This window comes from Microcebus murinus, chromosome 2 (assembly GCF_040939455.1).
Source record: "Microcebus murinus isolate Inina chromosome 2, M.murinus_Inina_mat1.0, whole genome shotgun sequence".
NCBI lineage: Eukaryota > Metazoa > Chordata > Mammalia > Primates > Cheirogaleidae > Microcebus > Microcebus murinus.
Genome location: NC_134105.1, coordinates 108418725 through 108443943, shown reverse-complemented (window position 1 = coordinate 108443943; position 25219 = coordinate 108418725). Strand labels below are relative to the sequence as shown.

Below are 25219 nucleotides of genomic sequence, written 5' to 3'. Positions count from 1 at the left end.
GGGAAGAAGTTCTTACCACGCCTCTGAGAGGAAGGGGAAGTCTTAGTAAGTACTCCATAAGTACTTTCAATTTATGACAGAATGACAACGACGTGGACTGCCTCGAGTTCACCAGCACCGGCCTCCACTGCTGAGAGCATGTTCTGGCTGTTCCCATCTCTCCTGCTTGTCTTCTGCCTTGGCCCAGGTAAATGTTGACACAGACCTCGGTAGTCACTGAGTGACTCCCTGGTTTTGTGTGTCTTGCTTAATCTAAACTACCTCTACACAGCAGTCTGGCTCTCTGCCAAGGGATGGGGGGGAGGGCAGGTGGAGCAGCTGGGGGGCCTCACGGTAGTGCCTAATAAACTGCTTCCTCTTAACTTTGAATACTAGAGACTGAGATGGTTCACAGTGAACAACTGTGTCTGCATGTAAGAGAATCATTTGTTGGAGCATGGGAAATGAACTTTTTAAAAATCAGACTGTGGTTTGTGACCAGCATATTGTGGTATAAAGGGTGCTGAGGTGAAGAAAATGAGTCCTCATACCAATTTGGTAACTTATGCTTCCTAAGCCTCACTATCCTCATCTAAAATGCTAAAAAAAAACCTACAAAATTTCTGGGCCCAAGCAAAAACGCTAGAAACAGTCTTCTCATCTTTTGCTAACTGTGAAAAAAATAGGTCTCCAGCTCCCCGTTCCATTGATGCAAATCAGGGCTAGCTAGTACAGCGATACTTTGTGTATCACAGTGAGAAAGGAATGAACTGACCAGCTAGCTTCTTGCTCCCTGCTGTCCGATTACATGGAGGACAGGAAGGTTCATATCATGTTTGGGTGGTCCACTAGGGCCACAGGATAGCATTCAGAGAGAGAGAGGGGACAGGAGACCAGACAGGAAAGCTAGCACTGCCTGGCCCAGGGCAGGTGACCAAAGTAGCTAGCATTCACTGAGTGGTTATTCTATTTCAAGGACTGCACCAGGTGCTGCACCAGGTGCATTACAAGTCTCAAGACAATTCTATGAATTTATACTATTATTATCTCCATTTTAAAATAAGAATTGTCTATGGCCAGACCACCCTGAATGTGCCCAATCTTGTCTCAAATGAAGAACTGAGGCTAAGATAATTTAAATAACATCCCCAGATTTCATTAGCCAGCATGTGGCAAGCTCTTGCAATAGTTCTGAGAAATGATGACAGCTGAACGAACGGGGCAGCAGCGCAAGAGAAAGAAGAGACTGAAGCAAGAGATGCCATAGAAATAGCGCGAACTAGATTGATTCTCAACAGGAACCGGAGAAAGGGGATTCATTAAGCCAGTCAATAAATATTCACCAAGCACCTACTGGATGTCTGGCACTGTTCTAGTTTTGGGGGAATACCTCATGAAAAAAGCAGGCAAAAATTCCTGTTCTTATGAAATTAACATTTTAGCAAGGGAGACAAACTATAAACAAGATAAAAAGTAAAATAGTATATTGGGTAGTGATAAGGATGGAATAAATAAATCAGGGAAAGGAGACATGAAATATGGTGAAAGGGCAGTTCAATTTCAGATAGGATAGCCAAAGAAGGGGACAAAATTGAGAGATGAGGAGCAGCCACTAGGAGGAAAGCTAGTTCAATTTTGATTTTAAGATGGCAGGGTGATATCAAAGAGGAGATTTCTTGAAAGCAGCTGGAAATTTAAGACAAGGGCTGAGGCTGGAGCCTTGACAGTCAACAACATAGAGATAACAAATGAAGCTAAGGAGAGAGATGGAAAGAGGACAGAACTTTGGGAAATATACATAAGATGCAGAAAGAGGGAGCATTCTTTGATTCATTAGACATACTTCCTGACCTGAGACAGAAACTCAAGCCTCTGCCTCATTTTTACCTCCTTGCAAACTAAAAGTAGCCTCTCAAATGAAATATTCTGAATGTCCTCATGTTAAAACTTCTGTCCTTCTCCCCATTTTCATGGGTGTTTCTTGGAATGTCCCTATGAAATATACACTGCTCTAATCCCCGCTTTATAGGAGAGGAAAGAAGGCATGAAACATTTAAGTAACTTGCTTTAAGTAACTTGCCCCACAGTTGTGGAGGGAGGGGTGTAGGAAGAGAAACACACTTGAATGTGTTTGCAGGTGGCAGATGCAGGTGTTCTGGGCCCCAGGAGGAGATCAGGGGCTGCTAGGATTGGAAACCAGGGAGCCTGGCCCAGGGTGCAAGCTCATAACCACTTCACTATGCTATTTAGCTTACACATGGTTACATATTCACACAAATGCATATATAACTACAAAATGTGAGGCTAGGAAGAAAACAAGCATGATAAAGAAAAACAAGGGGACCTGCTTTGGACTGAGTGAGGAAGAAAGGACTTTGTGGAAAAGCAGCATGCCATCTGAGATATTAAAGGGGTGTGAAAAGTTTAACAGGAAGAGTCAAATGAAGATGCATTTGAGGCAATGTGCAAAGGCCCTGATGCAGGGAAGACTTCAGAGTGCTTTGCGAAGGGAGAGAAGACCACTTTGGCAAAAGTGTGAGAAAATTAAATCAATCTTGTACACAACCATGAAGGACAATGACTCACCAGCGGCCTACATCCTTTCAAGTGGATTGGATGCCATCCTGACTCGTTTTTGAAAATTCAGCTGAAAAGACAAAGTTGAGGAAAAAAAATGTCATTTTTCTCTAATTCAAGCCTTGGGTGGCAAAACTAACAGAACAAAAGAATAGTAGTTATAACTGAAGTCAAGCATCATGATGTCCTGGAGAAAATGAATTTCATTTGTTTCTTCATTTTATTCTTTCTAGATGGAAACTTGTCAAACTTTAATGTGCATATAAGTTGCTTGAGGATCTTATTAAAATCCTGATTCTAGGACTCAGACTAAGATTCTGCATTGCTAACAAGCTAGTAGTGAAGTTCTAAATTCCATCGAACGTCAATCACACTGGGATTAGAGGAAGGGTGAAATAGGAACTAATTCCTTGAGTGTGTTTGCAGGAAGCAGATATGAGAATTCTAAGGTCCAGGAGAGAGCAGCAGTTGGAAATGTAGGTATAGCCAATATATGTGGGCTGATTCTGAGGTTTTGAGTCAAAAATGCAAGGTTCTTCTGCTAAGAGATTGTGATCTGATGGGTCCCTTTCCCCTGAACAGCATTATCTGCTTTTTACCAACCAACCACATCTTCAAATGTTTATTTGAAGCAGAAAGCTTCTTTACATTTTGTCATCCTCAAAGACACTCATAGCTTTCCACCTCTCAGAAGCTGTGGTCTGTCCCCACTGTGATCTCCCGCCACCCATGCCTCTCAGTTTTTGGTCCCTCACCCCACATCCAGCTTCAGTTGTTTCTCTATCCACACTCAGACTTTTTTTATTCAGGTGAAATTCATGTAAAATAAAATAATAATTTTAAAGTGTACAATTCAGTGACATTTAGTATATTCACAATTTTGTGCAACCACCACCTCTATTATTCTAAAACATTTCCATCACCCCAAAACAAAACCCTGTACCCACCAAGCAGTCACTTTCCATTCTCCCCTCCCTCCAGCCCATAGCAAACACCAATATGCTTTCTATCCCTCTGGGTTTACATATTCTGGATATTTGATATAAATGAAATCATACAATATATGAACTTTTGTGTCTGACTCCTTTCACTTAGCATAGTGTTGTCAAGGTTTACCCACATTATATCATATATCGATACTTCATTCTTTTTTATGAAAAAAGAATTCTCTGTGTGGCTGAATAATAATCCATTTTCTGTGTTACTACATTTTATTTATCCATTTATCTGCCAATGGACATTTGGGTTGTTTTCGTCTTTTGTCTCTTGTGAATAGGTGCTACTATGAAGATTTGTGTACAAGTATTTGAATACCTGTTTTCAATTCTTCTGGGTATATACCTAGGAATGGAATTGCTGGATCACATAATAATCTTATGCTTAACTTTTTGGGATATTGCCAAACTGTTTTCCATAGTGGCTATACCATTTTGCATTCCCACCAGCAATGCACAAGGGTTATAATTTCTCCACATCCTCATCAACACTGGTTATTTTTCGTTTTAAAAAAATCATTATTTCTATCTTAGTAGGTATGAAGTGGTGTCTCATTGTGGTTTTGATTTGCATCTTCCTAATGGCGAATGATTTTGAGCATCTTTTCATGTATTTATTTGTCATTTGTATATTTTCTTTGCAGAAATATCTATTGGAGTCCTTTGCCCATTTTTAATTGGATTATAGTCTTTTTGTTGTTGAATTGTTAGAGTTCTTTAAAGATTCTTGATACTAGACCCTTATCATATATATGATTTCCAAATATTTTCTCCCATTCTATAAGTTGTCTTTTCACTTTTTTAATGTTCTTTGATGCACAAAAACTTTTAATTTTGATGAAGTATAATTTATATATTTCTTTGTTGCTGATGCTTTTGGTGTCATATCTAAGAATCCATTGCCAAATCCAATATCATGAATATTGGCTGGGTATGGTGGCTCACACCTGTAATCCTAGCCCTCTGGGAGGCTAAGGTGGGAGGATCACTTGAGATCAGGAGTTCAAGACCAATATCATAAATATTTACTCATGTTTTCTTCCAAGAGGTTTATAGTTTTATCTCTTATATTTAGGAGATTCATAAATTTTTATTTAATTTTTCCATATGGTGAGAGGTAGAGTACAACTTCATTCTTTTGTATGTGGATATCCAGTTGTTTCAGCATCATTTGTTGAAGAGACTCTTCTTTCACTATTAAATAGTCTTGGCACACTTGTCAAAAATCACTTGGCCATAAATGTATGGGTTTCTTTCTGGACTCTCAATTCAATTCCACATAGACATCTATCTATCCTTGCACCAGTACCACACTGTTCTGATTACTTTAACTGTGTCAATTTTGAAATTGGGAAGTGCAAGTCATACAATTTTGTTTTTCTTTTATAGTGTTGTTTTGGCTATTTGGGGTTTCTTGCCATCACATATGAATTTGAAGATTGGTTTTTCCATTTATGAAAAAAGTCATCGAAATATTGATAAGGATTGCACTAAATCTGTAGATTGCCTTGAGTAGTACTGCCATATTAATATTAGGTCTTCCCATTCATGAATATGGGATGTCTTTCCATTTATTTAGATAGTCTTTCATTTCTTTCAGAACTTTTTTAGTTTTCACTGTGTAAGCCTTGAACTTCCTTATTAAATTATCCCTGGGTATTTTATTCTTTTTGATACTACTGTAAATGAAACTGCTTTTCTAAATTTCTTTTTCAGATTGTTCATTGCCAGTGTGTAGGAATACAGTTTTGCTGAATTCATTTATTAATTCTGATAATTTTTTATAGATTCTTTAGAATTTTCTATCTATAAGGTCATGTCATCTGAAAATAGGAATAGTTTTATTTCTTTTTCAATTTTTCAATTTGAGATGTATTTTATTTCTTTTTCTTGCCTAATTGCTTTGGCTAAAACTTCCAGTACAATATTGAATACAAATGGTGAAAGTGGGCATTGTTGCCTTTTCCTGATCTTAGTTGGAAGACTTTTAATCTTTCATCTTTGAGTAGAATGTTAGCTGTGGGTTTTCATAAATACATTTTATCAGATGAGGAAGTTCCCCTCTATTCTTAGATTCTCGAGCGTTTTTATACAGAAGGATGTTGCATTTTTTTCAAATGCCTTTTCTACATCAATTGAGATGGTCATGTGTCTTTTTATCCTTCATTATGTTGACATCATATATTGCATTGATTGATTTTCATATGTTGAACCATTCTTGAATTTCAGATATAAATTTTATTTGATCATGCTGTATAATGCTCTTATTATGTTGCTGAATTCAGTTTGTTAGTATTCTGCTACAAATTTTTGCAGCAATATTCATAAAGGATATTAGTCTCTAGTTTTCTTTTTTTATGATACTGGCTTTGGTATCAGTCTAATGCTGACCTAATGCTCTATATAATTTAATGCTAACCTAATAAAATGAGGTAGAAAGTGTTTTCCTCTTCTTCTATTTTTGGGAAGAATTGAGAATGATTGGTGTTAATTATTCTTTAAATAATTAGTAGAATTCACCAGTGAAGCCTTCTGTCTTGTCTTTGTCAGAAGCTTTTTGATTGCTGATTCAATATCCTTTCTTGTTATAAGTCCTCTTAGATTTTTTATCTCTTCTTAGGTCAGTCTTAATAGTTTATATGTTTCTTGGAAATAAGAACCTTGTTTATTTCATCAAGGTTATCCAATTTGTTGGCAAAAAGTCATTCTTAGTGTCATTCTTAGTGTCCTCTTATAATCCAAAAAGTCATTCTTAGTGTCCTCTTATAATCTTTTTTATTATTATTTTTTTAAAGTCTGTAGTAATGTCCTCACTTTCACTTAATTTTAGTAATTTCAGTCTTCTCTCTTCTTTCCCTAGCCAATGCAACTAAGTTTGCCAATTTTGTTGATATTTTCAAAGAAACAACTTTTGGTTTCATTGATTTTTTTTCTATTTTTTAAATTCTCTATTTAATTTATCTCTGCTCTAATCTTTATTGTTTCCTTCATTGTTATCTTTGGGCTTAGTTTGCTCCTTTTTTCATTAAAATTTAAAGTTAAATTATTCATTTGAGATCTTCCTTCTTTTTTAATGTATGTATTTATGACTATAAATATCCCTCTGAGCACTGCTTTTGCTGCCTCCCATAAGTTTTCATACATTTTGTTTTTGTTTTCACCTGTCTCAGGTAGATTCTAATTCCCTTTGTGAGTTCTTCTTTGACCCACTGTTTGTTTAATTTCCATATATTTGTGAATTTTCCAATTTTTCTTCTCTTCATGATTCCAGTGTCCTTCCATTATGGTCAGAGAAGACTATATAATTTAAGTCTTAAAAATTATTGATACTTGTTTTGTGGCTTAACATATGATCTATCCTGGAGAATAATCCATGTGCATTTGAGGAAAATGTGTATTCTGCTGTTTGGATGAAGTGTTCTATGTATATCCATTAGGTCTAGTTGGTTTATATTGTTTTTCAAGTCTTCTACTTCCTTATTGATCTTCTGTCTAGTTGTTATGACTATTATTGAAGGTATTTAATTCTCCAACTATTATTGTAGAACTATTTCTTCCTTGAATTATGTTAATATTTGTTTCATATATTTTAGGGCTGTTTTTTGGTGTGTATGTATTTATAATTGTTATAACTTCTTGCTGGATTGACCCTTTTATCAATGTACAATGTCCTTTTTTGTCTCTAATAATAATTTTTGACTTAAAGTCAATTTGTTGATATTAGTATAGCTACCACAACTCTCTTTTGGTTACTATTTGCATGAAATATCTTCTTCCATATTTTTATTTCTAATTTATTCATGCCTTTGAATATAAAATGAGTCTCTGTCAATAGCAAGTAGTTGAATTATGCTTTGAAGTCCTTTCTGCCTATTTCTACATTTTAATTGAAGAGTTTGATTCATTTATACTTAATTACTGATATGTAAGAACTTACTTCTCGCATTTTGCTATTAATATTTGTTTTCTAGATGTCTTACATTTTTCCCTCAATTTCTCCATTACTCTGTTCTTTTACGTATAATTGATAATTTTTAGTTTTGATTCATTTCTCATTTCCTTTTCTGTATACTTTTTTAGTTAATATATTAGTTGTTATCCTGGGGATTGCAATTAACCTCTTCAACTTATAACAAGTTCTTTTTAATTCACATCACCTTAGCTCCAAAAACATGTAAACATTGTGTTCCCATATAGATCCATTCTGCTCCCTTTATGTTATTGTCAAAAATTACATCTTTGTACATGTGTGTTCATTAACATAGATGTATAATTATTGCTTTATTCATTTGTCTTTTAAATCATGTCAAAAAAGGAATTGCAAAGGAATTTTTGCAAAGCAAAAATACAAGAGTATTGGCTTTTGTATTAATCTAAATAGTTATCTTTACCTTTGTTCTTTCTTTCTTGATAGGCTTTGAGTTACTGTCTAGTGTACTTTCATTTTATCCAGAAAGATTCCCTTCAGCATTTCTTAAAATACAGGTCTACTAGCAACAAAATCCATCTGTCTTTGTTAATCTTGGAATGTCTTAATTTCATCTTCATTTTTGAAGGATGTTTTTGTCAGATGTAGGATTTTTGTTTGATGAGTTTTTTTTTCTTTTGGCACCTTAAATATGTCATTCTATTGCCTTCTGGCATCCATAATTTCTTCTGAGAAGTTGACTGTTAATTTTATTGACCATCACTTGAACATGTTAAGTAGCTTTCTTCTGCTGAATTTGAGATTCTCTTTGTTTTTGTCTTTCAATGGTTTGATTGTAATTTATCTTGTGGATCTGTTTTTGATTATTCTTCTTGGTGTTCATTGACTTTTTTGGATGTAAAAATTCATATCTTTTATCAAATTTGGGAAGTTTGGGGCCATTATTTTCTTCAAGTATCCTTTTTGGCCCTATCTCTCTCTCCTCTCCTTCTTGCATTCCCATTATGCTATTTGGTATGTTTGATGGTATTCCACAGGTCTCTAAGGTTCTATACATTTTTCTTCACTCTTTTCTTTCTGCTTCTCAGACTGGATAATTTCAATTGACCTAGCTTCAAATTAGCTAGTTCTTTCTTCTGCCTGCTCACATCTGCTATTGAAATCATCTAGTAAAATTTTCATTTCAGTTATTGTACTTTTTCAGCTATAAAATTTCTATTTATTTTCTTGTTATAGTACCTATCTTTTTTATATATATATTCTCATTTTGTTTGTATGTCTTTTTCCTGATTTCCTTTAGTTTGTTGTCCATAATTTCCTTTAGTTTTTGAACATATTTAAGACAGTTGATTTATAGTCTTTGTTTAGTAAGTCCAATACCTATACTTCTTCTGAGAAAATTTCTATTAATTTCTTCTGTGAGTGAGTCATACTTTCTTTTTTCTTCCCATGCTTTATAATTTTTAGTTGAAAACTAGATGTTTTGAATATTAAAACTCTAGAATCAGAATCTTCTGCTTCCTCAGTATTTGTTGTAGTTGCTTGCTGTGGGTTGTAGTTTTTGTTTGCTCAGTGACTTTTTAAACTATTTTTATAAAGATTGTATTATTAGTTACATATGGTCTCTGAAGTCTCTTTTTCTTTAGCTTGTGGTCAGCTAGTGTTTTGACAGATACTTCTTTGAATATCAGGAGCAAAAAAAGAAAAGTCCTATCTTTGTCTTTGCAGATTGGCTCTGTGTTGTAGCACTCCTTTAATGCTTTAGACAGGCTATTTATCACACTGCCTTAGCCTTGACTTTCTGCTTGCACTGAGTGCAAATATCAGCCATCAGAAAAATCTTAGGGTCTTCTCAGAACTTTTCTAAGCATATGCCATGCCCTGGACATGCATGTGGCTTTCTAAATTCCCCATTATAAGTAGGCACTTGTCACCCTAATTCTCCAAAGAATCTCTCTCCTCAGCTTTTCCTTCCAGGCTTTTAGCATGTCTATTGTTTGTCTCCACTTGAATGTTTTGCCCCAGGTGGCAGTGGGTTATTTATTTGCCTTTCATTGTTTATGAGGAATGACCTCTGCATAGCTACTTTTCCACCTGACAGTGCCCATTTGGGTGCCTTCCATCAGCTCTTTAGGAAGCACCCAGATAGGTCAAAACAGATCCAAACAAGGTCATGCTTTCCAAACAAGGTCAGCTCTGTGTCCCCTGGAACCAGAGGCCATGGTCTCACACTGGGAATGTAGACTACTATCTTCAAGACTGCCACAAAACTAGGGAAGAGAGATTAGGGGAAGGACAAGCACTCCTAGCATTCTACTATTCTGCAAAGTTTTCCTACCATTTTTTAATTATATATATTTAAGGTGTGCAACATGACATCTTTATATACATAGTGAAATAAATACTGTAGTCAAGCAAATTAACATATCCATTATCTTACATAGTTACCCCCCTTTTTTTTTGCAGGTGTGGTAAGAGCACCTAAAATCTACTCTTAGCAAATTTCCAGTATAAAATATAATATTATAATTATATTCCTCGTGTAACACATTGGATCTCTAGACTTAAAAAAAATTGATCCTGTATATCTGCAACTTTGTACCCTGTGACCTACATCTCCCCATTTCTTCATCCCACCCTCCCTCTGGCCCTCCTAACCACTGTTTTATTCTCTGTTTCTATATATTTGGCTCTTTTTAACTCCTGCAATTTTTAAGTTGCCTCTTTTTTTTTTTTTTTTTTTTTTGAGACAGAGGACAGAGTCTCGCTTTGTTGCCCAGGCTATGGTGAGTGCCATGGCATCAGCCTAACTCACAGCAACCTCAAACTCCTGGGCTCAAGGATTCCTTCTGCCTCAGCCTCCCGAGTAGCTGGGACTACAGGCATGCGCCACCATTCCCGGCTAATTTTATATATATATATATATATATATATATATATATATATATATATATATTAGTTGGCCAATTAATTTCTTTCTATTTATAGTAGAGACGGGGTCTCGCTCTTGCTCAGGCTGGTTTTGAACTCCTGACCTTGAGCAATCCGCCCGCCTCGGCCTCCCAGAGTGCTAGGATTACAGGCATGAGCCACCGCGCCTGGCCAAGTTGCCTCTTTTCTTGATTCATCATTTGCTTGGTAACCTTTGACTAGTTGCCAGAGTTCTGACAATGTCTGCCCATTGTGTGTGGGAGGGTGTGTGTGCACATGCATGTGGGTGTGTGTTGCTGTGGAGGGATGGACCCTTGAACCTACTTATTGTGCCAATTTCATTGATGCCACCAACCCTCAGACTTCTGGCTAGCAATTTCAACAAAGTAACCACTATCCTCTTGAAACCTCTTACCCCTTTGATACCATATCTCTCCCCGCCCATGCCCAATGCTGGTATTGAGTAATTCCCAGTACCTTCTTTCTCTTTTACTGGGCTACATGGGCTAGCAACACTGGAGAAAGTCAAAAACCTGTCCAGACTCTACAAACGATGCCTATCAACCACCATAGCCAAGTCCTCCTCATTGCTTCCACACTAGTTTATTGATCACTTGTCAGTTTCCTAAAAAATTCCTCACAGTGACTTTTATGAGCCTCGTCCCTCTTCCTCCAGGCCCTATCAGATCTACGCCTCTTGGAACAACTTTGAGGCCAACTTAAATGAAATACCTCAACTTCTCCCCCTTTAGCCTCTAAATCTCTTGAGATCATTAAACTCATTCTTTTTGATAATGAAAGAGGAGAACCACCTCTATCCAACACGAACTCCTCTACTTGTGCTCCTGAGTCACACCCTAGCTTCTTCCGCAGAAATGACACTCCTTATTTTGAATGCCCTCTTTCACCATATCTTTAGTCTCTCCTTCTCCACCAGCTATTTCCCTCTGCTCCAAAATTACTCAAAACTCTATTACCCTAAAGAGTAACTTTCCCTTATTCTGCCTTCTTCTCAAGATCCTGCCCTATGTTTCTCCTACCTTCTCTTATTAAATCTTTTGAGACATCAGCCCCTACCCTCCTTCACACTGGACTTGTCTCACACTGAGCTAAAACAGCTCACTATACCCCTCCTCACTATACATAGGCTTAAGCCAGCTCCCCAGCTTAGAAACCTCAAAGTTTCTTCTGACTTTTCTCTCTTTTTCAGAATCAATATGGTCCGACTTCTCATCTCTCCTTTCTAAAACACTGCTTTCTTTATACCATCCCACTTCTCAGGCATACTCCATATTTCTTAATACTTTCCACAGTAAATCCCCCCACTGTTCAGGTGACCCTTCAAAACTTTCTGTATTCAAATTGCATTCTACTTAGCATTCACTGAGTTCCCTGGGCCAGGTTCTGGGGAAATAAAAAGCTGAGTAAGATATTATTCATATTTCCAGAAACTCATCATCCAACAGATGAAACATGTAAACAAATGTACCCTAAATTTCTGGCCTGAGATCCTCACCAGAGGATGGGCAAGACCTCAGCACCACCTCCATGCTCTAAGTGGTACCCAGTGATGTCTGAGAGTCCCCAAGGGATGCTTCTCATGGGCCACCAAAGAAGCCTGCCAGCTGTAGCTACCCTGAGGTATCTTTCCAATTCTTCATCTCCTTTTCTAACTCTAGTTCTCTACTTAAGGGATGGACCCTTGGGGCTACTTGGATGCCCTGCCTAATCCCAAGAACATCAATATCCATTCCAAAAGTGCTGAATCAGGATGCTCCCCAAAAAAGCACCAGTGCTGATTCCAGGCGGAACAGAGAAAATGACCTCCTTGTGCCCTCTTGGCCACACCACATCACCTGGTCCCCAAAGCAGCTCTTCTTGTGTCCAAAGTCTCACAGAGGGTCTCTTGAACATTTTTGGAGCATCTGACTTTTACCATCCCTGAGCATCTTGGCACAAATCTAGTTTTATTTTTGGACCTGCAGGGAACTACTCTTATGACCTCATCCAACCTGCATTCCTTCTCCCTTTGCTCCACAACAAACTCTTTTCTCCTCCCGCTGTACCACTGCAAAACCCCACAAATATAAGCAGAGGCAAATAGATATTTTAGCTCATCCTTGAAGCATAAATAGGAAGTTACCATGTAGAAAAGGTAGGGCAGGGGATTTTAGGCAGAGGGAACAGCAGTGCAAAGAAAGCAGGACATTCTTACAAGAATTACAAATAATTGAGCAATGGAGCACTCTATGTTTTCATTCAAAACCCTGGCACAATGTCATGTCCTGTGAAGTGTTCCCTGACAGCCCACAACTGTCCCCAGTCCATCATCGTCACAATTTGTGCTCCCATAGAGCACACACTTCTATCAATTCAACATTTATTGAGCTAGAAATTGTGCTAAATCCTAGGGATACAGAAACAATAAGCAGAATCCCTGCCCTCAAGATTATGGAAAAGAAAGGAAAACAATCGTGTATTATAACAAAGAGAAAGAAGTATGTGCTGTTGAGTGCACAAGATGTAAGAGTGGCATGAGGGCCATGCAGAGGTGAGCCCCACCTTGGTCAGTGCCCAACCCACTGCATCCTAACTAACTACTCATTAATCTGCCAGACTCCTCTGCCAGATAGATTGTGGACCCAGAGGACTGACGATGTCTTATTCATATTTGTATTCCATGCTCGGCCCAGAAACTGGTACAGAAAAGAGAATAAACGGAGTCTGAATGCCATGATTGCTAAGGTTTTATGCATTTATATTCATATAGCTGAACGAATGGTAAAAATGAATGACTTTTTAAATAAACTAATAATTGCAATCTATAAAAGCAAAGGACCTTACAGGAGTGTGCTAGGCAAGGGAGGAACAGCTCCTAATGAGTCCCTGGGCCACTGAGTAAGTCCAGATCTCTTACTAAGAGGAATTAATTCAACCTCAACCTTCTGGACAGAGAACCTCCAAGAGAGGGGATAGAGATGTGTCCATTCACTTAACAAATGATCACCTACTGTGTGCCAGGCACTGTTCAAGAATGTTCACAATGGTAAACAAGACAGACAAAAACCCTTGCTTTCATGGAGCTTACATTCTAGTGGAGAGGAGAGAGAATAAACAAAACAAACATGTAAATTATTAAGTATGCTAGATGGTTAAGTACCACAGAGAAAAACAAATCCAAAATCAGCTGGTTGTGCAAGAGGTGGTGGGGGGTGGTAGTGAGGAAAGAGTGGTCAGTGGTCACACTTATCCAAAGCCTCTCTGAGAGTGCCCATTTACATTAAAGACCTTATGGGGGCAGAAGAGGGAGTCGCATGGATACCTGGAGGAAGTGCATTCCAGGCAGAGGGAATTGCAAGAGCAAAAGCCCTGGCTTGTTCTACAAATAGCCAGGTGGGTGGGAGCAAAACTGAGCAAGGGGAAGAGTCATAGGAACTAGGTCAAAGAGACAGAAATGGCCATATCATTTTGGCAGTTATAAGCTGTTGTAATGATTTTGTTTTGTCTTGCTTTTGTTACCGTTTCAACTTTCTTTGCTGAAATACAAAGAGAAGAACTGTACAAATCCTAAGTGTCAGATCAAAGGATTTTCCTAAAATGAATAAATCTGTGTAGACAAACACAGACCAAGAAACAGGACATCATCAGCACCCCAGAATCCCTCCTTCACAGCGCTCCTGTGCTCTCCCCCGCTCCTCCTCAAGGGCAACCATTCTCCTGACTTGTAACAGCATAGATTTGCTTTACCTGTTTTTTAACTTTAAATAAGTGGAATCATACCATTGTAGTGTCTTGTGGTTTTTTTGTATCTGGGGGTTTTTTGCTCAGGATTTTGCATGTGACATTCACCCATGTGATTGCAAGAGGGAAAGGGAGTCAAGATGACGAATGACAGCATGTTCACATGCTGATGGGAAAGACGTAGTGCAGGGGAGGAACTGATGATGGCAGTGTCCACATGCCTGGAACCCATATGACAATCCAGCAAAGAGAGACAAAGAGGAAGCTCAGCTAGGAGCTGAGTATCAGGATCTGCCCTACTTGGCTCCTCTCCTGAGAAATAAGAGATCCCGAGAGAGCTAAGGCCATGGTTATGGTTATGTGTTCATTGACCCACTGGAATGTTTCCACAGACCCCACTCTGTGTCAGACACCGGGCTGAGTGCTGAGACGCAAGCATAATTAAGACATCATCAAACAAACAAGTAAACACAGCAGTATAGAACGCTGTGATAATTGCTAAGAATTTGAGAAAGGATGCTAAGGGAAGCCCCTTCTTTAAGAATCATCGTGACCATTTCACCTTTTTTGCTCAAACATCGATGGCTCTGAGAGAGGCTCACAAGAATGTGGCCATTATATGTTACTTTGAAATTATATTAACTATTTGTGTATTTATCAGTTTTATTTTCTCAACTATTATGCTATAATCTTTTTGAGAGTACAGAAGATATCTTCTGGTATCATGAAAAGAGCACAAAGTAGTTAGAAGATCTGGGTTTGAATCTTGACTCTGCTATTTGTTGGCTGAGTAATCCTGGGAAAAATAGTTAACCTTTCTGTTTCTCAGTTTCTTTATTTATAAATGGAGATAATAATACCCATCCTGCCTGTCTCTCAGAATTGTCAGCATCAATGAAATCATGTATAAGAAGAACTGTATATGCCACAAATCCCTGAGGTTAGTCCCTGTTATTAGTCTTCTAAATTGCACAAGCCTACAATGTTGGACACACAGTAGGTAATCAGTAAATGTCAGGCTTTAATTATACTACATCAGCAATGACTGACAGTTTTTGGAGTCGGTAGTTTGCTGTCCCCTGCAGCCTAATGCCCTAAGAATTCAGAGGCTGGGTCACAGAGTATGGTCATGAGCCAGGAGGGAACAGCCAGTATGGGAGGGTGGACTGAGCCGGGAGGGACCATCTGAACCAACAGTGCATTAACCAAGAGTACCAGACATTTTGTCGGGGATAGAGCCCACCAGGGACAGTTTTAAAACCTTTTCCTTCTGTGTTTACAGGGCATGTAGTTTCACAAAACAGCTTAATCCCATCGACGGTGAATGGAGTTCTGGGGGAGTCAGTAACTCTTATCTTGAAGTTTCCTGAAGGAAAGAAGGTCAGTGCCATCACCTGGCTTTGCAATGGAACATCTATCGCCTTCATAAATCTAAATGAAGCCAAAAGTCCATTCATCCAAGTGACTGATCCAAAATGGAGAAAGCGACTGAACCTCACCCAGTCCTACTCCTTGCATCTCAGCAACCTGACGATGGCAGACACAGGATCTTACAGTGCCCAGATGACCACAGAGGCCTTTGCAACACTTTCCAGCTACACTCTGAGGATCTTCGGTGAGTCTAAATGTGGGGTATGATTATATATGGACTAAAAAACAATAATACATTTCAATCCCATGTGACTGTACGTGTGGTAGAGTATAGCATTAGAGTATGGTGGTAGAGTATAGCATTTGGAGTCAGAATGCAGCCCAGCAGTGAAGCAACCCTATGACACAGCACAGCCAGTTAGGGACATAGCTGACAATAGAACCTAAGTCTTGTGACTCCCGGCCCAAAATCACCTCACTCCCCCTCACCCAATAAAATGATCCTTTTCAACTAGAAATGTAGCAAAAGTAATGGACGTGAACTATTCATGATACAACTATCATGTGTATTGCATGCATCTGCCACATAATCTTCACAAAAGTTCCATGAGACAGACACAATCCTTACCCTTGAGGCACAGCCTCAGTCACGGTAACTTGCCTACAGTCGCAGAGGTGCCAGCACCTCCCGCAAAACCACCCTGTCATGGTACCTCCCTTTACACAAATGCTAGTCTGACCCAATAAAATGGTCTGTGTACAGCACAGTAGTCTATCTAGAAAGTTTTCTGGAAGAATGAGCTGATAAAGAGAAATGTCTTTCCTGCCAAAGTTATTTAATGTCTAACAATATTTTCCCTCAGACAGCTCATGTTGATTCCTGGTCAAAACTCTGCCTCCCCAAGATTAAAGAATGAAAATATCTACAATGTAAAATTATGGAAACTATGATGAGATAGCTTCTGAATCAATACCAGAAAAAAAAATCTTTCTGGCAATCAGTGATGTTCAGAGATGCCATGAGTGGCTTTGGGACAATCCCTTAGCAGCAACGTCGTAGGATAAATCCAAGCATTAATTTGGCAATCAGATGACACAACATTAAAGGCCACCGAGATTCCATAATTCTTATCTGTTAGAGAGTCCATGGTGTCTAAAATTCACTCAGAGTTCTTTGGGTTAAAACATGGTATCCCTCAAAATCACTGTTAAACTAAAATGTCTCCACAAATGGATTACATGTTACCCCTGAGGATTTGACAGATTCACCATGTTAGATTCGTCAAAGTCACATCCTTGAAAGAACAAGACACAGAACAGGTAAATGTGGTGGGAGAGAGAGGGTGTCTGGAAAAGTTCTGTACAAGAGATTCCAACAAAATGGGCAAAATCACCCTGGGGCAATTTCCTGAGGCTGCTGAAACAAAATGCCACAAACCAAGTGCCTTAAAACAACAGAAATTTATTCCCTCACAGTTCTGGCCAGAAATCCAAACTCCAGGTGTGGGCTGGGGCCTGGGGCACAATGTGTTCTTTGCCGCTTCCAGCTTCCGGTTGCTGTCAGCATTCCTTGGTGGTCTTGGGCTTGTGGCTGCATCATTCCAGGCTCTGCCTTCATGGTCACATCTTCTCTGTGTTTTCTCCTCTTCTGTCTGTCTCAAATATCCCTTTGCTTTTCTCTTATAAGAACACGTGTCATTGGATTTAGGGCCCACTCAGATGATCCTGGCTGATCTCCTCATCTAACTTGATTCTATCTGCAAAGACTCCTTTTTCCAAATAAAGGAATGTTTAGATTCTGGAAAATACATGGACATGTCTTTTGTGGGGTCGTCATTCAACCCACTACAGGTAGGATCATTCTGGGTGACCAGCCAACATCAAGACAGTGCCAGGACACTGAGAGATGAAAGAAACATGCAGTGGAAATCCTGAGACTAGACTCCATATCAGGCTCCATCACACTAACTGAGACAATGTTCTTCTGATGCTATTGAGAAGACCAAGCATGATTTCTCCTGCAGTAGCCACACTCACGAGGTTCAATGTCAATGGCTTTCAAAGGCACATACCTCTTCTTCAAAGGCACATACACAGATGTGTAAGCTATACCAACTAGCTTTACAATAGTGCAAAGGGAAAAAAAATAGTGCAAAGGAATTTCAAGTTACGAACTATGTAGGTTTTAAAAAAAAAAAAAAAAAACATTGACCAATCTCTTAGTCTATGCCAGGATAGGAATGGTAAAGATTTGATTTTATGAACCAATACCAATTGACTGGGAGTGACTGCGTAGAGTTCAGTGTTAAGAAAGATGTTGAAGCCATGTAAAATTTATTCATAGAGCCTTTGGGGTCACAGACGATGTACAAGGTACTGTTCTAGGCACTTGGAATACATCAGTGAGCAAAACAAAGATCCCTGCCTTCATAGAGCTGGCATTCTAGATGGGAAGTAAGGCAGGCAATAAACGATACCCATGATAATAAACAAGTGACACATGGTATGTAAGGAAGCCGTGAGTGCTTCTCTCCCCTCCCACTTCTCCCAAGGGCCACCCTGTCCCATGCTGATGTCTCTCATCATCGGGCTGTCCCAGACCTTGCTACCATCAATTGGGCAATAGAAGCAGAGTCAGTTACGGAGTCTGCAGCCCATAACATACAGCAAAAGTGGAATACAAAAACATCGAGGGGAAGGATTTGTCACAGAGGACTGAGCCAAGCCTTTTGTCCTTAATCGGTCTTTTTTTCTCCACACAGAAAAACTGAGGAACATAAACATTACCAGCCACAGTGAACTATCCGGGAATAGGACCTGCGAGATACACCTGACCTGCTCAGTGGAGAATCCAGATGACAATGTCTCATTCAGGTGGCAGGCCTCAGGAAACATACTTCGAAAGGAACCGAACCTCACTATCTCCTGGGACCCCCAAAATTCCAGTGAACAAAAATACACCTGCATAGCTGAGAACCCCATTGGCAATTTATCCTCCTCTGTCTCTGCCCAGAACTTCTGCAAAGGTAACAGGCTGCCCAGGTCTCTCTGAGAGCCCTGAGCCTCTGTGGGGTGTAGCAGGTCCTCACATTCTACGTGATTTCCAGTACAGTGGCCCAGTGGGAGGCAGCCGCTGCTGGGAGGGGACAGATGCCCTCTGGAGCTCTGTGCCTCTCGTGGCTCCCAAAGGTCTCCCTTCTCCCTCCATCCCTGCCCCCCCCTGCCCCCGCCCCTCCCCCAGCCCACGGGCAAAGGCTTCAGGAAGGCAGGGGTGCTTTCTGCCCCGGACTCCACTGGGCCCCACCCTGCCCTGCTTGCTACATGGGACTCCCACTCCCTGAAAGCCTGCCTGCCCAGAGCGCCAGAGCCTCTGGGTGTAGACAACCCACACAGCCCCCATAGGCTCCAAGAAGAGGCTCCATGAAGGCCTCACACAATGTGTCTCAAGGGCCACTTCTCTGTTCTCTTTTCAGGTTTTAATAAAAATCCACATGCAGGTATCATACGGACTACGGTGATTGTGGCTACTGTGCTATTCATAGTCTTCATTGGGCTGTGTTTATTCTTTGTTTGCAGGGGGAAAAAAGGCAGGTTTTCTTTCTTGCAACTTGTCTGTTCTCCAAAGTTCTAGGGGATTTAGGGTCTGGGGCCTCTGATTCCCAAGGATCTCTTGTGGAGCACGGGTGAAGGGAGGAAGGATGCCAACCCTGGCTCAGCTGGTCCACTAGGATGACCCCTGGGGTGAGACCGCGCACCTGCTAATATCCTGAGGGAGATGTCCCACTGGGAAAGGCAGGATCCTACCTCAGGGCTGCCTGTCCTTCTTTTGGAGTCCCTCCTGCCACATCCTCTAGAGAGACTCCCATGGGGTGGGGGGTGGAAGTCCTCTCTCACTGTAGTCACACATTTCAATGTTCTGATTTCATCTTTCAGGTTCCCATTATTGGTCTCCACGGCAAGGCCAGGGTCCCGGTGAGCATGCGGATTCTTAACTCCCAGTCACAGAGCAGATGGGAGGAGCCAAATGGAAGAGGAAGGGGGATGGCAAAGGGCTGGATACTGAGAAAGGAGAGAGTCAGAATGTCAGTACCCAGACAGACTACATGGTGCGAGGGGAGCTGATCTGTAACCGTGGGACTTATAGGGTCCCTCACAAGCATGCTAACTGGTCACTCACAGTTTCTCATGATGAGATCAGGGTCACTGGCCGCCCTGCCGATGAATAAGCTAAGTGCCAGTGAAAGGGCTGGTGCACTGCCACCCAGCAAGTACAGGGCAGACACAGGACTAGAGCAGCAAAGGCACAAAACCAAACTGCCTGGCTGCATCACTACTGTTCACCCAGGATGTAGGCAATGGATAGACACAGTCTAAAGAGACAGTGTGATCTAGAGCCCCAAACACAGGCTCTGGACTCGGATTGGCTTTGAGTCTCATTTCACAGATGAGTGATGCATGACATCACTTGTACAGGAAAGGGCATGAGCTCTAGTCAGAAGACACACGTTCAAGTTCCTGTTTTATCACGTCCTGTGTGACTATGCACAAGTCAATGGAACTTTCTGGGCCTCCAGTTCCTCATCTCTAAAATAATCAAATCCAACTCTAGAACCTCTGAAAAGTTTAGTAACATCCCATGTGTGAGATAATTGGCTCCATTCTGGTCACCAGCGAGGTATCTCTGGCTCTTCTGTAGGCAGAGCTGTTTGGTCCCAGAAGCTTCCTGACCCACACATAGGAAGCTTCAGGGACACTCTGAAGCTTTAGGGTACTTCAAGAGCACTCCTGACCCCAAGAGATCAGAAATAGACCACATGACTGAGAAGGTTCTGTCAACCCAGACATCCAAAGACTGTCAAAAATGAATGAACCCAGTGGAAGGGTGATGCTTCAAACAACTGCCTATTTGGGGACAGAAAGTGCTCTGGGGAAGGCGAGGTGCTGGGAGAGCAGCCCAGAGATCTTCTGCCACTGAACCTGCCTTCCTGTGTTAACCGCAGAGTCCACGAGGAACACAGAGAATGTTTCCGTCTCTCCAGCCAGCAGCACTGTGTATGCTTCAGTCACTCATCCCAACAGGGTGAGTCTTTCCGCTTCATACTCCATTACTGCCATTTTCAACAGTCATTATTCATAAATTTGTCACCACCGTCGTCTGATGGATCAAATGACCTACACCACTGAGAGGAGGAGAAGGCAGCCACAGGGGCTGCAAAGTTCCACGCAAGACCATTCTAGTGCCCGCCTTCTGGTTTGCTCCTTTTGCCCAAGGGGATGTTTATTGACACCCTGCTTTACGCTGTTCTCTAACTGCTTGATGCATCTGCACATCTCTTCAGCTTAATTACAAGCTGTCTAGAAGTGCAAATTATGTCTTCCTCTCTCTTCCCCTATATCCTAGCAGGACACTAAGTAAAGACTTGCTGAATAGATCAGAGTTCCGTTAAGTTTGAAAGTTTCCTAAGGAGATAGCTCTATGGCAGGGGGCTGGCTCCTCACTCTGGATGTGGCGGCGTAGGGCGTTAGAGGACCTCAGAAGTAGTTTCTCAAGAGGGGAAGTGGGCAAGAATTTGCAACTCCTCCGCAGTACCAGCCACTAAACCATGAGAAGCCCTCACTCCTCCCCTCCCCTCTAGCAACATAACAGGATGGCCTTGGTCATGCATCAGCAACTCCCCACCACCCCTAAATAAACCACATGCAGGTGGCACGATTCTAAATAATACTATACATGCTGGGAGGCCAGTTTTCATGTCTTGTGAAAAATAAGCCAAGAAAACTGGCATTTTCCAAATGATGGAAGCATTGATCTGGCTATAAATCTTGGATTCCCCAAGCAAATCTCCCCTCCCACAGCCTCTCACAGGAATCTGTGAAGTACGCTCCTTGAAATTCCTCTTGAATTTGCTGAAATGAATTCAAATTCAAATCAAGTCTGAATCACTGTCCAGTTATTGTACTTTGGAGAGTTTCTGAGGTCTTGATAATTCTTTAAATATTCCTTAATTAATTTAAAGTGTCGAAAAATTTGAGCAGGTTCTTTGAGGGGCATGGGGAATTCCACTGTTATTACTGTTCTGTGTATTCCAGGCAGCACCATGCTTAAGACCAAGTGTTCCTATTCTACCAGTTCTCCAGGCTTGAGGAGGCCACAGTGACATGGTGACCAGGCAGTTAGAATTGTAGTGAAAAATGAAGCAGGTGAAATGGCAGCTCTAGTTATAGCTAGTAACAATCTGAGACAAAAGATATGATAGCCATTTGATATATAAGTTCGTTCTTTAAGATGGAGGAAGGAAAGTAGAGTTGGATGTAGGACAAGAACAATTCCTTCCCTTCCTACAACAAGGCTGCCTTTCTGTCTCTCTCTGGTCCTTGATCCCACTGGTTTGCTGGAGTATTGCTCTTCTATATGAGGTTCAAGAAATGCCACTAAACCTTCACAAGTCTGAGAGCTGGTGGTGCCTGCTCTTCTGCTAAATGTGCCCTGTCCTTCCGCCCAAAGAACTTTGACATACTACCTTTCCTAACTTTTCATCACACTACCTTTCCTAACAATATATCTACCGTGTTTCCCCGAAAATAAGACAGGGTCTTATATTTATTTTTCCTCAAGAAGACACCCTAGGGCTTATTTTCAGGAATGTGTTATTTTTTTTAAGTATGGTACAACAATCTACATTTATTCAAATATAGTTAAGTCGTCTTATTCTGGAACATCATCATAACTCTCCAGACACCGAATTCCATCCTGAATTTCTTGCAACTCTATTTCCTTTAGAACCATTGGCCCCAATCTCTCATGTTGAGCAATAGAGCTCTCATGGGGCAGATGAGAAGGGCTGCTTCTTTACCACTCTGCGACAAAACACATGGGTTGTGCAGATGCGCTGCATAGCCACGCCCATCACTAGGTCTTATTTTCGGGGTAGGGCTTATATTGCGCAAATGCTTAGAAATCCTGCTAGGGCTTATTTTATGGGTAGGTCTTATTTTCTCGGAAACATGGTATGTATGGATTTTTTTGTTTCTGTGTAAACCAAACGGGTATGACTCTTTTTACAGGAAACAGAAATCCCAACACCTATGAAAAACAATGATTCTGTCACAATTTACTCTACAATTAATCATTCCAAACAGGTAAGCCCATGATTGCCCTACGTTCTTACATTCTTACCTTTCTCTTCAGGCTTGTGATTTTGCAAATAAAGCAAACCTAAAAGGGTCATTTCACAGATGCACAAATAACAGCAGGATACAGAAAGTCTCAGGACATCACCAAAACATATTCAAAAAGTCGTCTTGTATGAGGGTCACCATGCAAATCTGAGTTTTCAACCTTCCTGTTTTTTAATTCAATCCTACTTTATCTTATCAGTGTTTCTACTCACTGCCTATTGGTGTTCTTCTGTCCTCTTTCTGTAGCCATGATGGGTGGGTTGAGGTTCCGGTCCCTATTTAACTACTTAATCTTTCTCTTTTACCCATAGAGTAAACCCACTTTTCCCAGGGAAACTGCCTTTGACAAGGTCATATAAGTTTCTGAAAGGTCTCAAAGGAACTCGAGAATGATACATCTTCTCCTGATCCCATGGAGAGGACAAAGAGCAGGAAGCTTGAGTTTGTGCCTGGCAACAGAATCTGAATATCTAGGATTATCACCTCCAGTCCTTCAGACTTGAACCTGCTTACCTAGGTCATATACCTAAGGATAACATCATTTCCAGCATGTGATCCAAATATTTTCCAGTCCACTCTGGACCAAAACATGCTTCAGATAACACAACTGAGTACTGACTTTCTCTTTGGTAACTGAACAAATGGAATTATGGTTGACAGAGAGATTATGGATTTCGGATTTTTGGATTTGGTGTGCTCAACTTGTACAACATTTACCAGACATACCACCTGAGACATATTACCCAACCTCTTGGAGCTTTTGTCTCCTAAACTGAAAAAAACGGGAGGATGGTAATACATCAGCTCCATTGCTCAAGCCAAGAATCTAAGTCATACTTGACTCCAGCTTCTCTATCACCAGGCCCTTTGGACTCTACCTCAAAAATATATCCTGGACCTGTCTATCCACTTCTCTCCAACCCCTTGACCACCATCCTGTATCCAGTCATCACCACCTGGAACCAACAACAACCTTGGAACAGCTCTCCCCACTTTTGCTCTTGTCCCCTTTCAATCCATTCCCCACAAGATAGCCAGAGTAATGTTTTTAATATAAAGCAGGTCTTTCATTTGCCTGCTAAGGCCCTGCAGTCTTCTCATTGCACTCAGAGTGAAATCCAGTCTGCATGACCTTGGATAGTCTGACCGATCTCCAGACTCAGCTAGCATCACTTTCCCCACACCCCCCTCTATTTAGGCTTCTTGATCGTCTTTCAGCTCCTCTGTTACAGGAAAAGCTTCTCTATATTAAAGTCATTTACATCTGCCTGAAGGCCCTTCCCCTGCCTGCTGGGTTCCTCCTTATTCTTTACCCATAGCTTAAATATGTCACGTCTTAAGAGAGACTTTCCCAAACTTCTTTATCTAAAATGGATCCCTGGCCGGGCGCAGTGGTTCATGCCTGTAATCCTAGCACTCTGGGAGGCCAAGGCGGGGAGGATTGCTCAAGGTCAGGAGTTCAAAACCAGCCTGAGCAAGGGCAATACCCCCATCTCTACTAAAAAATAGAAAGAAATTAATTGGCCAATGAAAAATATATAGAAAAAACTAGCTGGGCATGGTGGCGCATGCCAGGAGTTCCAGCTACTTGGGAGGCTAAGGCAGGAGGATTGCTTGAGCCCAGGAGTTGGAGGTTGCTGTGAGCTAGGCTGACGCCATGGCACTCTAGCCCAGGCAACAGAGTGAGACTCTGTCTCAAAATAAATAAATAAATAAAAAAAATTGATCCTCTTATTATTCTGTCACATCTTCCATGTCATTTGTCATTAAATATTTATTTTTATTTTTTATTGTCTATTTCTCCCACTATACCATAAGCTATTTAGACATTATAACTGTTTTGTTTATCATTATAAGCCTAGCACCTAGCATAATATCTAGCACATTGCAAATGTTCAATAAATATTTTTTAATAAATATATTAATCTGCAATGGGGTTTGTGAAAATGACATAAGACAATACACCTGAAGCTCTTAGCAGTTTCTAGCACATAAAAGAGTTCAATAAATGTCAGTCATCATTCTTGGTATCATTACTAATATAACTAATATAAGTTAATAATTTATTATTATTAAGTTACATTCTCCTGAACTCATAGAATCGTCCCACAGACCTTCAGCACAACAAGACATGTGACAAAGACTAGCTCTCAAGACCTCACGATTCAAAGGGAAGGGGTGGGGGAGTTGGAGCAGGAAAGAGGAGTGGAATGGGGAAGAACTGAAATAATGACTGCAAATAATACAAACAAAAAACAAAATTCACCAAAGTTAAATTAATCTCAAATGCTGGCTATTAATTACATTATCACTCAGTGGAATGGGACAAGACGGAGAAAGCTTAATCAGGAAGAAGGAAGTACTTCCAAGGAATAGAGTCATGGAGGCTTTAAAGAAAAGAGAAAATCAACCACACCTGTGTTGACAAAAAAAAAAAAAAAAAAGAAAAAAGAAAAGAGAAAGAAGAGGGTTACTGTCATGTCCACGTAATATGGCCTAAAGCTCACTGGAAATCTTG

General features: G+C 40.5%; 1 protein-coding gene across 2 annotated transcripts; it reads left to right on the top strand.

The window, feature by feature from the left end:
* Positions 1–49: 49 nt before the first annotated feature.
* Positions 50–25163, top strand: SLAMF6 (SLAM family member 6). 2 transcript variants are annotated; one of them, XM_012749221.3, is made up of 8 exons: positions 50–187; positions 15434–15766; positions 18285–18548; positions 18996–19109; positions 19456–19494; positions 20523–20602; positions 22588–22662; positions 23013–25163. In XM_012749221.3, the coding sequence occupies exons 1-8, from the start codon at positions 82–84 to the stop codon at positions 23058–23060; spliced, it is 1059 nt and encodes a 352-aa protein (XP_012604675.1). In that variant the 5' UTR covers positions 50–81; the 3' UTR covers positions 23061–25163. The 2 variants fall into 2 exon arrangements, with proteins under 2 accessions (XP_012604675.1, XP_012604676.1); XM_012749222.3 differs by lacking the exon at positions 18996–19109.
* Positions 25164–25219: the final 56 nt, after the last annotated feature.